Source organism: Rhamphochromis longiceps, linkage group LG11, assembly GCF_057381845.1.
Source record: "Rhamphochromis longiceps isolate RC_006_pf linkage group LG11, R_longiceps_female_GT1.1, whole genome shotgun sequence".
Taxonomy (NCBI): Eukaryota; Metazoa; Chordata; class Actinopteri; order Cichliformes; family Cichlidae; genus Rhamphochromis; species Rhamphochromis longiceps.
The window spans coordinates 24,976,057-24,990,934 of NC_140567.1; the positions used below are offsets into that span (position 1 = coordinate 24,976,057).

A 14,878-nucleotide genomic window follows, 5' to 3' on the forward strand; every position below is an offset into this window, starting at 1 on the left:
GGTGTGTATTTATGTTGACATGGTGTCAGGGAGGTTGAGTCTCCTCTCTGACCTTCTTGCTGCTGTTTTAGGTTTTGCTGTAATGTCTATTTTGACTTTAATACATTTTGAGTGACTGCAGCTTTGTCTGAGTTTTTTTAAACTGACCTAGAGGGCCCCTCAAATCAGGATCCTCATCGTCATTGTTTCAGCCAATTCCAATGATTTTGAGAAGGAAAATAAATATGCAGTTTGTATCAAGTGGGAGTTAGTGCAGGGAATATTGAGATTCTTATATTATAGGAGTGTCACCTCTATCTGTGTAAATAATTACACTGCTTTGACTTTGTGATCTTTCATGTTGCATTTGTTGACTATTTGACTGAGTTAATCTGTACTTATCAGTCTACATTTACTTTATTTACTGCATCTGTTTCATCCATGATCTCACTAAGTGACTCCCTGACTCTTTGATTTTATCTCTCTGTTCCAGATTGTTTGGCTCGTGTGCGGCGCTACATAGTGACAAAAATGGGAGAGGACTGGATTTTCCTGGTTCTTCTGGGACTGACTATGGCTCTAGTTAGCTGGAGTATGGACTATGCTAGTGCCAAGAGCCTGCAAGGTAGAGCTGTCATGGAGATTATTGCCATTTCAAATCTCCAGTTTTTCTCTGCACTGCTCCTTTGTGTAATGTGCTTTTTTCCCTGTTCTTGTTTTTTTCTGTTTCTACTGTTATTCTGTCTTGCAGCCTATAAATGGGTGCATGGGGAGCTTAAGGGCAATGTACTGCTCCAGTACCTCGCCTGGGTTACGTATCCCATGATCCTTGTCATGTTCGCCTCGCTCTTCTGTCACCTGGTTTCCCCGCAGGCCATCGGTAAGCCCTCCATCACCTGTCAGCCTCTATTATCCTCTCTCATTATATTTCCTCCTGTATTTGCTTCTTTTTTCTCATTTTGTCTATTGTAAAGTACTGACATGATAACTTCTCTCTCTGTTTTTTAAATACAGGTTCTGGTATCCCTGAGCTGAAAACCATCCTGAGAGGTGTAGTCTTAAAAGAATATCTGACCCTTAAAGCCTTCATAGCTAAAGTCATCGGCCTAACCGCTGGCCTGGGCAGTGGGATGCCTGTGGGCAAAGAGGTAAACCCCCGTGTTAGGCAACATTACTTTAAAAACTATCGTGTTACATTACAAGATCAGTTGTGTTACAGTGTTTCCGACTGAGGAAACTCTTTAGAGTAGATCAGCCTCTACCGCTCTACTTCTGACTATGTTAACTTTACCTCATTTCAAAGCAAGTTGGTACTGGCAGCATTTCCTCCACCATAAAACAGGAACAAGCTTATTCATTTCCCTCAGAGTGACAGGTTTAGCACCAGCATCATTCATCTGCTCAGTTTGCTTCACTACCAGTGTTTTAGCTTACAGATGTTTTTTAAAAATATGACATAGAGCTCCTTGGCAGCTCAAATACACTCAATGATAATAATTCAAATACCTCAGCAATGTAACATCCACCCTGTCTGTCGTCACAAAAGCTGATCTTAATATTTGCACTCACCATAGGTTCTGCTGGATAATAGTGTGTAAGGCATAAACCTGATTTATCTACTAATAGGCGTCATGGGTGTTTACTGAGGTTAAGGAGCAAAAAGGGCCGTTTATCACAGACTTTTATACAACAGGGAACTTTTAAGAAACTTGTGCACTGGCTTCATCTTGCAGACCCAGGAGCTGCATCAGTCTACAGCACTAACACAACTGTAGGATTAGATACATTCCACTATGCATGCCAAGGATTCACAGGGATGTAGAAAAATATTATTCTTTCCTCACTGCAAAAGAGAAGGAAAATCTGGTAATATGTTAATAATAACACATATTTAAAAAACAGCTTAATAAGCGATTGTTTGCAAAGCTAACAGGTTGTATTACTACAGACTCTAGCCCATTGCTTTGCATTGCATTAAATCCAGCACTGAAGCAAACACGTATTTTCACCTCCTTACTACTTGTGTGCTTCTGTGTCTATCCCCACTCATTCAGCATCTTGTTCCACATCTTCAGTCCTTTTTCTGTCTCACTCTCCAACTGGGAGGGGGTAATAAATCATCTTCTGTCATGTTGTTCCTCTCGCCCTCTTCTCACGGGACTGAGGCAAATTACTCCAGTCCTCAGCAAAGAACCACATTCGTTTTCCTTATTACAGTAGCATGGAAAGTGTCACATCCAGTAATTACACAGTGATTTATCAGTTCTGATAAAATATGTCCCAGTTTAGACTCTCTGTTTTTACAGACAGCACTCTGTGTCTCTGTAGATAACATTACACGTCACTCATATCTGTGTCAGTAATGTCCTCCCATCACCCCCAGGGTCCCTTTGTCCACATTGCCAGCATCTGCGCCGCAGTGTTGAGTCGATTCATGTCCATCTTCTCTGGAGTCTATGAGGTAAGCTGAGCCCCTGACCAAAGCCGACTACATTACCCACAACCCCCCCCATCTCTTTACTGACCACAGTCAACATGCTGATTTAAATGAAGAATGCAGTGTTTTTGTAATAACTTATGGTGTTGCTGACATCTTTGTTGTAATTACAGGGTTCCCACTATTTTTCTCATTATTTTTTAAAATCTGAAAAACAGAAAAAGTTCAGGTATTTCTAGATATGTACAATTATCTCATTTTAAATTTAGTGCCATTTATCTCAACATCCCTGAGAACCTTGCTTTGTTTCTTAAATGTTATCATAGCACCATGATAGACGATGATTGGGAGAGCAGAACGCTGTAACTGTAATATCAACAGGTCAGTGTTGAGCATTCATATCAGGGTCCTTGAACTTGAACCCTTAATTATAGAATTTTAAATGAAGCTACTTTTGAGTCCCTGAAATTTTTGAAAGAACTTTAACACTAATGAAAAAGTGGGAACCCCGTGGCTGTGTTTTGTCTCTGTCATCCAGCTCACGCCAGCCCCTCCCCGTTTCTCCCGTGTCTTTGTTTTGGTTCGCCCCCTCACGCCTCGTCTGTGTTTGTCTCACTGTATTAATAGTGTGACCGTTATGTCTGGCATGTGTATTAACAGTGACCTCCCTGTCTCCCTCTTTCCCTCCCCCCCCTTCCCTCCCCTTGGCTTTCTCATTCATCTCTGCATTCACCCTTGACCTTTAACCCAGAATGGCTCCCATAACCAGGACCTGCTGGTGTGTGCGTGTGCTGTAGGAGTAGCCACTTGTTTCGGTGCCCCGATCGGAGGCAAGTCCCGCTCTGCTCGCTCGGCCTCAGGTCTACGGTCGGCTTTGACCTCATCAAGAAACATCAGTTACAATTAATTTGGAGGTTAAAACTGGCCTCACATCAGTGTGCTGCACTACTTGAAAGTGAACCAAACCACTATTCAAACATTTATATTTAGAATCAGTATCAATGCTACACCTGCAATGGATATTTTAAAGGTGCTGGCTCTTCATTTGCATACATTTTGTGCTACTGAAACATAGTGTGTTTTCACAAGGTTATAGTCTGACACAATCCACATTTAAACTCTAGGAAATATGAAAGCAAAATCACGGAAGAGCTGCTTTTCTTTTCTTTCTGACTGGACGTGATGCAAAGGTCAGGATAAGAAATACAAATTAGCAGTCAGGGCCGAGGATGTAGAATAAAACAAATATGGAGCGCAGATCCACTTTGTTTTTGCTGACAACTGTGCAGATAATCAAATTGCCCTGTATGGATGTTTTGTATGGATGCCTCCTTAAATCACGAGGTGGCTTTTAAAGGGGGCACTTACTGTTCTGTCTTGTCTGTCATGAAAATATGACAGTATGATGTTCCTCAAACCTTTTGTTTGTACATGGTAGCAAATCAGAAAAATAGCTGCTTTAAAGGGAGGAGGATTGGAGCTAATGAGGCTTGTTTAGGAGCTGAGGGGCCAGCTAAATAAGATAAATAAGGATTAGTTTGCTCTCTCAGTCATGAAGATCTGCTCTAGTAGACTTCATTCATCCATCCATTTTTTTTCCCAACTATCCAATTAAGGGTTGCAGGGAAGCTGGAGCCCATCCCAGTTGTTGCTGGTTGCAGCTGCTTCGAACCCGTAGTCTTTCTGTTTGCTGTGAGGTGACAGTGCTACAAAACTGTGGCACCCCTCTGGCAGAGTACAATAATAAAAATATGGAGCGATAATAGGCTCCATTAAACACCACAAAAGTGACCAATGTCAGGTGAATATTGGATTTTGTAAATGTAGTTGGGATAACTGAATTTGAATCCCCGATGTTGATGTTGTTACGCATTTATCTGTGTATTATTGGAGAATCTTTACCTCATAATATAAAGTGCCCTGAGGCCCCATTTGTTGTGATTTGGCGCTAAATAAATAAAACCGAATTGAATTGAATTACTGCACAATAGCCCACAGTCAGTCGTTTATATGGTTCAGACAAATTTAATGAGAACTTGTGAATTAGCTGTATTTGCTAGAAGGTACAATAAGACTGAATAAGGCTAATTCAACTGCCTGCTGGCTTAAGCTTTATGTTTAGCATACATATATAAATATGGCATAAATTTTTCCATCTACAGTGCTGCGAAAAAGTATTTATCTTTCTTTTATATTTTTGTCATGCATAGACGTTTCAGATCATGCAAATGAAACAAACTTGAATATGAAGATAACTTGAGTACATACAAAATGCAGTTTTTAAATGATGATATCATTCTGAACTCAGCTTTTAAAACATAAATGTGGGTAATCACAGTTAATTCATTATTTAACCAAGGGGACAATTGCTAGGCGTGCTTGGATAGCTTTTTCCCCCTTGAAATATGAAATCATCATTTAAAAACAGGATTTTTTATTTACCTGGGTTATCTTTGTATAATATTAAAATTAGTTTGATGAGCTAAAACACATAAGGGTGACAAATGGGCAAAAAAAAAAGGTAAGAAATCAGGAAGGGGGCTAATACTTTTCACTGCACGTTAACTCTCAGCAGAAAGACAAGAATTGCAGATTATTCCTTTAAAACTATCCTAAAAAGTTAAACAGCAGCTCATCATTCAAGGTCATGAATAATCAGTGGAAGTATTTCATGTGTGCTACCTTCAATTTTCAGTCTGCAATCAGTTGCAGGGATCTGTCTCCAAGGACAATGTGACCACTTGGTTTGCTTCCAGTTTGCTTAATTGCTTCCTCAAAGTCTGTATACTCACACTGGCATGCGCCTCCTCTGCTTCATATCCTCGTGGTGTAATTTCCCCTCCTTTATAACTTTTCTAATCACACTCTAGTGAACATTATTTATTCACTTTATTCCAATTTTCTTTTCTGTCATTTCTCCCTCTGTGTCCCCCTCTTGTCCTCACCACCTTGATCTTTTTTTCTCTCCCCCTCTTTCCGACTCACTCTGCTGTCTTTCTGTCAACACTCATGTTTCTTGTTATTGTCCCCCCCCCCCCCCCCCAACACCACCACCACCCCTCATCATCTCTTGCCTTTCATCCCTCACTCTGTGACTCACCCCTCCACCTTCCCGCCCCCCCCCCCCCCCCCCCCCTCTCTGTTTTCTGTGTCAGTAGAACCCTTATGGTTACACAGATATACTGACTGTTGGCTGTGCCGTGGGGGTGGGATGCTGTTTTGGCACTCCACTAGGAGGTACTGTACATCTTCCACACTGCCTCTCAGCCACAACCTCTGCACCAACCGTCCTCCTGTACTGGATCAGATTCTTAGACCTGTTTGTTTCCCAAAGGGGACACATTATGCTTGTCTTTATTTCTTTACATATATAATATGTCTGATTTGTGAATTATTGAACGTGAGCATTACTATTACAGTTACTGAAGACCAGTGACAAATATGCACTTAGTTGCCATTTTAAGAGATACACATGTGAGCAATCAAATAGCTCAAACAGGTCAGCCACACCTTCAGTGGAAGCAATATGTACTCTTACAAGGTACTCTCCTCCAAACCAGTGACTGTGACCACAATGATAAACGTTCTGCATAATTTCATGGTAATACTTCCCCATCTCACATTGTAAATACACTTTTTAGGCCAAATTATGGAGTGGATTGATCTTGCCTAGCAAGACTAAACTTAGTACTTAGTGCTTCAATTTACTTACAGTAAAATTATCTCTGTTTCCTGTAAAAACCTGACTTTTTACCCCCTTATTGCAGTGTACATGCCCTTAAGTATTTGTAGTATTACACTGTAAATTCAAATAAAATATATTGAATTTCCATTTTTTATAAAGTGTTACTTGAAAGTTATAAAGAGTGTGAGTAATTCAAAGACTCAATACTGGTTCATATTAAAAATCAATAAATCCCCCTTAGTAACAGAGGTTAAACAGTTCAACGGTCCAATCAGCTGAAGTTAGTAAGCCAATAATTAAACTCTTCTAATGAAAAGCTTTGTAAAGATCCCAGTTTTTCGATAGATCATTTATTGAATAGGTTAATAATCTGTTTATTAATTATCAGTGTGAACAATCATGAGCTGAAGTACCAACCAAAGTACAAAAGTCAACAAAACATCGAATGCTGTGCAAACGTTTTAGGCATTAAAAAAAAAAAAAAAGGAAAGTTTGAAAGATAATGCCGTGAATAGTATTTAGTTAACTTTGACCACTTCTCAGCTTTTCAAGGTGCTTGTTGGGTAATTAGTCTGTCTCAGTGTCTCTTGTCTCTTCCTGTAATGCTGAGCTGAGGGGATTAAGGACAGACTGTCTTCTGCAAGGCTCGCTCTTACTGTCGAATGTGGCTCTTTTAATGACAGCGGCTTATTGTTTGGCCCTGTTGTCACGCTGCAGAATAATTTTGGGACGATTAAACTCTCCCCGAGGGCGGATGGGTGTGTGACAGATAAGAATCTAAACTTCTGAAATGCCTACAATTTTTGCACAGCACTATACTTAAGTCACTAGATGTATACAAAACAAACTAGAATGTATTTACTGCTGACATAATGTTGGTCCCAAAATATGTTTTTTAAATCTTTTTTTAGAAGCTTCACACAGCTTTGATTATTGTTTTATAGCTTCACATGCTGATTATGTCTCTGTTTGTGTGTCAGAGAGCGAGACTACATGTAAGTGTGTGTTTAGCTGCGTTTGAATGTGTGTTAACTCCCCGTGGTTCTCCTGGTGTGCATAATTACACCCTCAGCTTCAAGTGTTTTTGAATTCATTTTGTTGCTTTAACTCATAATACCGTCCTCTCTCTCTCTCGCTCCCTTCTCTTCCTCTCCTCTTCCTCCCCCTCATTTTCTCTCACTGCCCATCCTCATTGCTCTTCCTCTCTGTAATCCCTCCTCTCCCTCTGTCCTTCCTCCCCTTTTTTTCTGTCGATCCACCGTCACCAGGGGTGCTGTTTAGTATTGAGGTCACGTCTACCTACTTTGCGGTGAGGAATTACTGGCGGGGATACTTTGCCGCCACATTCAGTGCCTTCATATTCCGGGTGCTGTCTGTTTGGAACAAGGATGCTGGTGAGAAGCAGAGGAAATGCATATTCAACAGATATACACAAACTACTGGAAAAAAGACAGCTGAGCTTGCTGTTTATTAAAAGTAGCTGAATATGACAGCTGAGTAATACTTGCTTCTTTACATAAACCTGAAATGTTTCAATACATCATCGCAGTCTTAAAGCAGCCCAGCAGCCCTGTAGCCTAAAATCCCTACAAGCTGCATTCAGGTGACCCTGTCTCTTTATTACAATACTAGATATTTTCACATTTCCAGTGTAATTTTATAAATAATATATAACTCAGAAAGGGGTGATCATTACATAGCCACTCTTACCCAAACAGATTTTGGGAAATCTTCATCTTTTAAAGTCTGAAACCTCAGTTTCATGGAATTTATGTTAAAATATTACAGAAATGTGCCAGGGTGAATTTTTTTCTCTATTGCAAACATAACCAGTTAGATTAGGTTCGATTTTTCAGAATACACTGTTCATGAATCTTCTTCACTGAAGCTCCGTTAATCAGTATTTACATTATTTAAGTATAATACTTCAAAGTATTTAAGTACCTCAAAGTATTTAAGTATCTGTAAGCTCTGTTTTCATTGTTTTGGTTTTCAGGCCTGCAACTTTACTGTTTACTGCTCTTTTAATATACAACTAATGGACATTTTATTAGGCACACCTTGGTAGGGTTGGGCTGTTTTTACCTTCAGAAAGTATTCATTCATTTTTTTTCATTTTTCATGGCATAGATTCACCAATTTTGGCCTGTATTATTATGATAGCGTCACACAGCTGCTGCAGATTCATGATGTGAATCTCCCGTTCCACCAAATACCAAAAGTGCTGGATTGGTTTGAGTAATGTTGACTGTGGAGGCATATTCGAGAAACAAGTTTGAGAGGATCTGAGCTTTGTAACATAGCACATTACTTACCTGGAAGCTGCCATTAGAAGATGGGTACAGTGTGGTCATGAATGGATAGACATGGCATGTAACAATACTCACGTAAGTTGCGGTGATTAAATGATGCTCAGTTGTTACTCTTGTGCCAAGAAAATATCCCCCACACATTAAAACACCAGCACCATTAGCCTAAACGATGATACAAGGCAGGACTGATCCATGCAATCGTGTTGGTTGCACTAAATTCTGACCCTAATGTTTGAATGTTATTGTGCCAGACAAGGTTTTTTCAATCTTCCATTGTTCAATGTTGGTGAGGCCTCAGGTCCCTGTTTTTATTTGACAGGAGTGAAACGCAGTGTGGCCTTGTACTGCTGTAGCCCATCTACATAAAGTGCATTCAGAGATTCTCTTCTGCTCAAATAATCACTGGTTATTTGAGTTCCTGCTGCCTTCCAATCAGCTCAAAGCAGTGTGATCTTTCTCCTCTGATCTCTGGTATCAAGCAGCCAATCTCTGCAAACCCTGCAGGTGGTTGGATGGGAAAATTCCAGATCTCAGGCCAGCTTGTACAGCACCAACAACCATACCATGTTCAAATTACTTAAATCACTTTTCTTCCTCATTCTTACGCTCAGTTTGAACTTCAGTAGACTGTCTTGTCCGTGTCTATATGCCCAAATGCACTGAGTTGCTGCCACGTGATTGGATGAGCCAATATTTGCATTAACAAGCAGTTGAACAGGTGTACCTAATAAACTGTCAGAGAGAGAGAGTTGTTTTTAAAAGTTAGGGAACCCATTGCATATTACATAGCAGCACATTGTGGACTGAAACGAGCCACATAAAGAATCATTTGTTTCCTTCAGGAGTTGATGGAGACATAAAAACAGCTAAGGGAGCTTAAATATGGGCTCAGACTCATCAGGTGGACTGGAGTATTTGTTTTTTATTGTTATACTTTGTTTAATTTATCTTGTTGTCCCTGTTGTCAAAGTATTAGCATAGGAATGACAGACTGAGACCACATGTTCACTTGGTGGGAAACAGTTATTTCTCTCTTCCTCTCAGTCACAATCACAGCCCTCTTCAAAACAAACTTTCGGATGGATTTTCCCTTTGACCTTCAAGAGCTGCCTGCATTTGCAATAATAGGGTGAGGAGACTTTGTGAGCACTTGCATGCCTGCATGTGTTTGTGTTGAAATAATATGAGTCAGCAAGGTTCCTTTAATCTGAGATAGTCACGTAAAAGCTGCATCCTTGCTCCTTAACCCAGCTTTCTTTCGTCTTTCAGGATCTCGTGCGGCTTTTTGGGAGCGTTCTTCGTTTACCTGAACAGACAGGTGGTTCTCTTCATGAGAAGGCCTACGGCTCTTACACGCTTTCTAACCAAACAGTAAGATCCCCATACAGACGCAGAAACATAACAGAGACCTCCCCGCTGCTGTGGATTAATGTGGCGCTCAGCCCTTAAACTGCTGTGACTCTGGTAGCAGAAACTGTTTCTTGGAACTGAAACCATTTGTGCATTTAAATCCAATTCCTCTTAATGTTTCTCAGCTCCACTCTCCAAACTCATCAGTCTCACAACACTGGTCAGGACAGCAGCAAAGCCTTAACAACCTTTCAGCCAGTTATTCACTCAATGGGGAGATTCACTTACCCTCTGAGACTCAACAGTCAGGGAACATTAGTCTTCACCATTAGAGAAAAGAGAGTAGCAGCATCAAGAGAGCTCTACAATCAGCGCTGGTTCACACACACTGGTTATTTCTATGACAAGACAACTGTAGTCCTCTGGGGATACACTGCTGCTTTTAATGAACTCGTGTGTGTCTCCGTCTGTGTGTTGTCCCAGTCGTTTGATCTATCCAGGTGCAGTGACATTGATCATCGCCACCATCACGTTTCCTCCTGGATTTGGACAGTTTATGGCTGGAGAGGTCAGAATTCATCAATCTTGTTAATTCTCTGACTTTTTTCATGTTCATTTCTGGTGGTATTTTTTAAAACCTGATATGAATCAGGTGACTTTTCACTAAGTCCGCAAACACTAAAACCTTACCTGTGAAAGTGTGGCTGTCTGTCGCATGATTGTAAATTAATAGGATTGTTCTTTTAATGTAAATGGCCTGGAACATATATAATTTCTATTCTTCCTGAATATTTTTTATACTACATGTCACATTTTAGGTTTTTTTATTATGAACATGTAGCGTCATCAGGATGTGATGATTTTGTGTTTATGTAAACCTTGTTTAGGACAATTTTTTTCTGTGTGTTTGTGTTTCCTCTTGCAGCTGATGCCTAGAGAGTGTATCAACTCACTCTTTGATAATTTCACCTGGACCAAAATCTCAGAATACCCTGCTCCCCCCGGCCTGGGTCGCTCTGCCGCGTGGCTTCATCCTCGTGTCAGTGTCTTTATCATCCTTCTCCTCTTCTTCATCATGAAGGTATCTCTTCCTTCTTGCCTCCTCCTCACATTGTGTATGGAGTGGGTTTTGCCTTGAAAAGCACTGTGTGCGATAGCGTGAAAAACCTCTGGGATCGGTCTCGATCCTACTTTGATCCTGTTTTTGTGTTGCAGTTCTGGATGTCAGCAGTTTCCACCACTATGCCCATCCCCTCAGGTGCCTTTATGCCGGTGTTCATATTAGGTAAGAGGATTTTGTAATGCGAATCTCCTGCTGATCTTCAGTTCAATTTGTCTTTACCAGAGTGCCTTATCTCTCTCCTCAAGGAGCTGCTTTCGGTCGCCTTGTTGGGGAGATCATGGCCACTCTGTTCCCAAATGGAATCCTGTTTGATGGGATAGTCTACCGCATCCTGCCAGGAGGTTACGCTGTCATTGGTCAGTCTGTTAACCTTCCCCCAGGTCCCCAAAGGCTATTTGAAGAGTTGTAGATTTAAGAAAAGTTTAAGAAAAGTTCTTTCCTTTTTTGGTGTTTTATATTCTCTTGTTCAAGCTGCAGATTTAGCAGCAGAAATCACCCCCAACATGCCAAATGATCAGTTTGTGTGCTAAAATAAACAAATTATAATTTAAAAAGTCATTACAAAATATTACATTTGATAACAACTGAGTGTTTTTTAAAACTAGATGTACTTTATCTGCCTCTCAAGACCGCTAAACTCTTGACGCTCCTAAAGGTTTCTGATTTACTGTGTCATAAATAGTATAATGCTTTCAAAGCTAATTGATGGTTTGTTTTATTTAGCTGAAGTAGGTGTAGTGATTTACTAAAACATTCAACCACACTGAAATACACAGAAAACAGAGTTTGTACAATTCTAACGAGCTTAAAAGTAAAAGTTTCAACAGTCTGAACTCTTTCAAACTTTCTTATAATTTCTTTAAGTAATCTTCAGGATGGTTCCCCTGCCTTTTGTCCCATTCTCTGTTAAGATGATCTCACACTGGTTCAATAATGATGAGGTCCAGGCTCTTCTATTTTCTATCCAGATATGCTGTTACTGCATTGGTGGTGCATTTGGGATCACTTTCATGCTGAAAAATGAAGTTAGTGCCAATCAGACACTTTCCAGATGGTGTTACATGGTGGATCAAAATCTCACTGTACTTTTCACTGTAAAATCCCCAACACCAGTGACTGAAACACAGCCCTGAACTATGACAGAGCCTTGTCAGTGTTTTACAGACGGCTGTAGACACTCGCTGTTGTACCTCTCTCCTGACCTTTTCTGTATATACAGTCAAGCCCATAATTATTCATACCCCTGGTAAATTTTGAGTTAAAGTTACTTTTATTCAACAGGCAAGTTTTTGGTTTTTTTGACCAGAAATGACACAGGCGTCTCCCAAAAGATGATAAGACGATGAAGAGGCATCGTTCTGGGAAAAAAATAAAATAAAAAAACAAAATAAAAAACTTGCTGGTTGAATAAAAGTACATTTAAGTTGACTGTACAGATGATGATTTGACCCAAAAATTTCAATTTGGATTCATCAGTTTCATATATCTCAGCCTTTTCTACCCATTTCCCTTCCTTAATAATGGCTTCTTGATAGCCATCCTTCCTCTGTGTCCATTTTTGCTTCGGTGAACAGAAGATGATCAGCTGAAGGGCATGAAGGACATTTATCAGGTCCTGTGTCAGATCGTTACTGAATATTTTTCTCTTTATTAAAGGCATGACTTTGAGATAGACTTCATGCCTGCATTTTTTTGCAGATTGAACTCAAGGTTGCTAGTAACAAAGTGTCTAAAGATACAATTCAAAATGGACTCTTTGCTAAGTTGTAGATAGAAACAGGTTTATTTGGTGTCTTTTTTATGCTTGACTCATGGGTCAGTTTTAAGTGGACTAACAAACAAAACCATTCCTCTGAAAATGACGATGTACAATAATCAGGAGGAATTATATCACACCCCCATCACAGGTGCAGCAGCGATGACGGGGGCCGTCACACATACAGTTTCCACAGCAGTAATTTGCTTTGAGCTCACTGGTCAAATCTCCCACATCCTACCCATGATGGTGGCCGTCATCTTAGCTAATATGGTGGCGCAGGGTCTACAGCCGTCTCTCTACGACTCCATCATCCAGGTGAAGAAGCTACCCTACCTGCCTGAGCTGGCCCTTGGGCACATAAGGTAAAGTTAAAATACCTAAAAGTCCTTATTTTGTTTTCATATCGCTGTCATGAAAGACAACCTGTGCTTATTGTTGTATCCCGTCATTCCCAGCAAGTATAACATCTTTGTGGAGGACATTATGGTGCGCAAAGTGAGATTTCTGTCTTCTCAAGCCACCTTTCGGGAATTAAACCATCTGCTTGACACCACGACCCTGAAAACCATCCCCATCGTCGACTCCAAAGGTAGGATGACCAACATCTTTGCCGTCTCTGTGAGCCATAATTGTCACGGCTGCGGGGGCAGACGTGTGATGAGTGTGAGACAGGATCCAGACGCAGGCACTGGCTTGGAAGTGAGCGAGCTTTATTTAACACAGGTGGCACAAACAGAGCGAGTAAAGCAAAACCTCAAGGTGACTTAAACTGGGAATGACTAACAAAACGAACCTGAATGGACGACTGGGAGAACCACGAAGGGGAGAAACCGAGACGGACTAGCAACTAACATGAGTGAACACGCACACTATAAATACACAGAAGGGAACGAGGAAACGACACACAGGAGGGAGGCACAGCTGATTATGATCAACAAGACGAGACAGGGGAAACACAAACGAACACACTGGCATAAGACACAGACTTTCACAATAAAACAGGAAACTCAAAACACGCGCGAAGGCACAGACTCAGAGACGCGGGCTTTACACAGAGACTACACTAGAGGGAATACACAGGTAGGGATGACACAGAACAGAGGGAGCACGGAATTAACACTGGGAGGTCAAAGAACGAAACCTAAAAATCAGAACCACAAAACTAGGGAGCTAGAAACACTAGGATAGAAACCCAAAACACAAACAGTCACAAACCATGATGAAATCAAAAGTAAAAGTACAAAAACCAAAAACACTGGGTCACCGACCCAGGACCATAACAATAATACTTTATTTTGCTTTTAAAAGGCTTAGTACTAATGGGATAGACCAGGTCTATAAGTAGCTTTCCATGATTAACAGTTCAAAATAATTCCTCTTAGCCTTGGTGCAGATCTTCAGTTGACTATCCGTCTGAAACAAGCTTCTGATTGGCCGCCCTCGTAAACAGAAGGGTTTAATCACATGTGGGTGGAGCTTCTGTGCGCAGAGGCAAAGCTGTGTCCATGAGATGATCATATTGGGGAGATATCAGCTCCTAATGATATCATATGGAGCCAAGAGTAGAGAAAATTTTAAGAAAACAGCTTTTACTGTCTGAAGCCTGAGCTTTTGTCTAACAGGGATTACTCTCACCTCTTTTTTGGAACCTTGGCCACTGTCAACATTATCCATTGTAACAATATATATATATATATTTATGACAGAAAATAAGGACCATTAAATTCGTTTTTTACCTTAAACTTATTTTTTCTGACTTGGTGCTAAGCTGATCTCATGTAAGTATCAACAGTTTCCCCCTGAATGCCAAACTTTTTCTCTGTGAAACTTCCTTTTTTGCAGAATCTATGATTCTGCTAGGTTCAATTGAGAGGACAGAGCTTCAAGCCCTCTTGGACTGGTGGCTTTCACCTCAAAGACGAGTCTTTGAAAGAGGTCAAAGTTCACCGGGTCAAGCCTCCAAAATCAGCTGGGAGTCATTCACCTTTGTAGATGAGGAGGGAGGCGAGGAAAGCCCCGACAAGGTGGAAAAATGTGACCTATTCCTGACCATCAGGTGTTGTTTGTTTGTGTCTGCAACCCCCTTACTGACAGCGTTGTGTCCATCAGACCACCACTCCTGTGCAGGAAGAATGTAATGGACCCGTTCCTGCCCCCAAACCTCAGGAGCCCTCCGCCAACCACACAGACTCAGGTAACACGTTATTTCCACTACATACAAGGACAGGTTCGC

At 40.8% G+C, this 14,878-nt stretch overlaps 1 protein-coding gene across 1 annotated transcript in view; it reads left to right on the plus strand.

Moving 5' to 3' along the window:
• The window catches only part of clcn1b (chloride channel, voltage-sensitive 1b), a 32,497-nt gene that overhangs the window by 14,252 nt on the left and 3,367 nt on the right, over window positions 1-14,878 (plus strand). Inside the window, exons 3-18 of the mRNA XM_085423217.1 lie at window positions 473-604; window positions 731-859; window positions 994-1,127; window positions 2,363-2,440; window positions 5,575-5,653; window positions 7,370-7,495; window positions 9,458-9,542; window positions 9,683-9,784; window positions 10,247-10,331; window positions 10,689-10,844; window positions 10,979-11,048; window positions 11,132-11,242; window positions 12,794-13,007; window positions 13,101-13,234; window positions 14,488-14,669; window positions 14,755-14,839. Of these exons, the coding sequence (XP_085279343.1) occupies window positions 473-604; window positions 731-859; window positions 994-1,127; window positions 2,363-2,440; window positions 5,575-5,653; window positions 7,370-7,495; window positions 9,458-9,542; window positions 9,683-9,784; window positions 10,247-10,331; window positions 10,689-10,844; window positions 10,979-11,048; window positions 11,132-11,242; window positions 12,794-13,007; window positions 13,101-13,234; window positions 14,488-14,669; window positions 14,755-14,839 (1,902 nt within the window). The remainder of the gene's footprint in view (window positions 1-472; window positions 605-730; window positions 860-993; window positions 1,128-2,362; window positions 2,441-5,574; window positions 5,654-7,369; window positions 7,496-9,457; window positions 9,543-9,682; window positions 9,785-10,246; window positions 10,332-10,688; window positions 10,845-10,978; window positions 11,049-11,131; window positions 11,243-12,793; window positions 13,008-13,100; window positions 13,235-14,487; window positions 14,670-14,754; window positions 14,840-14,878) is intronic.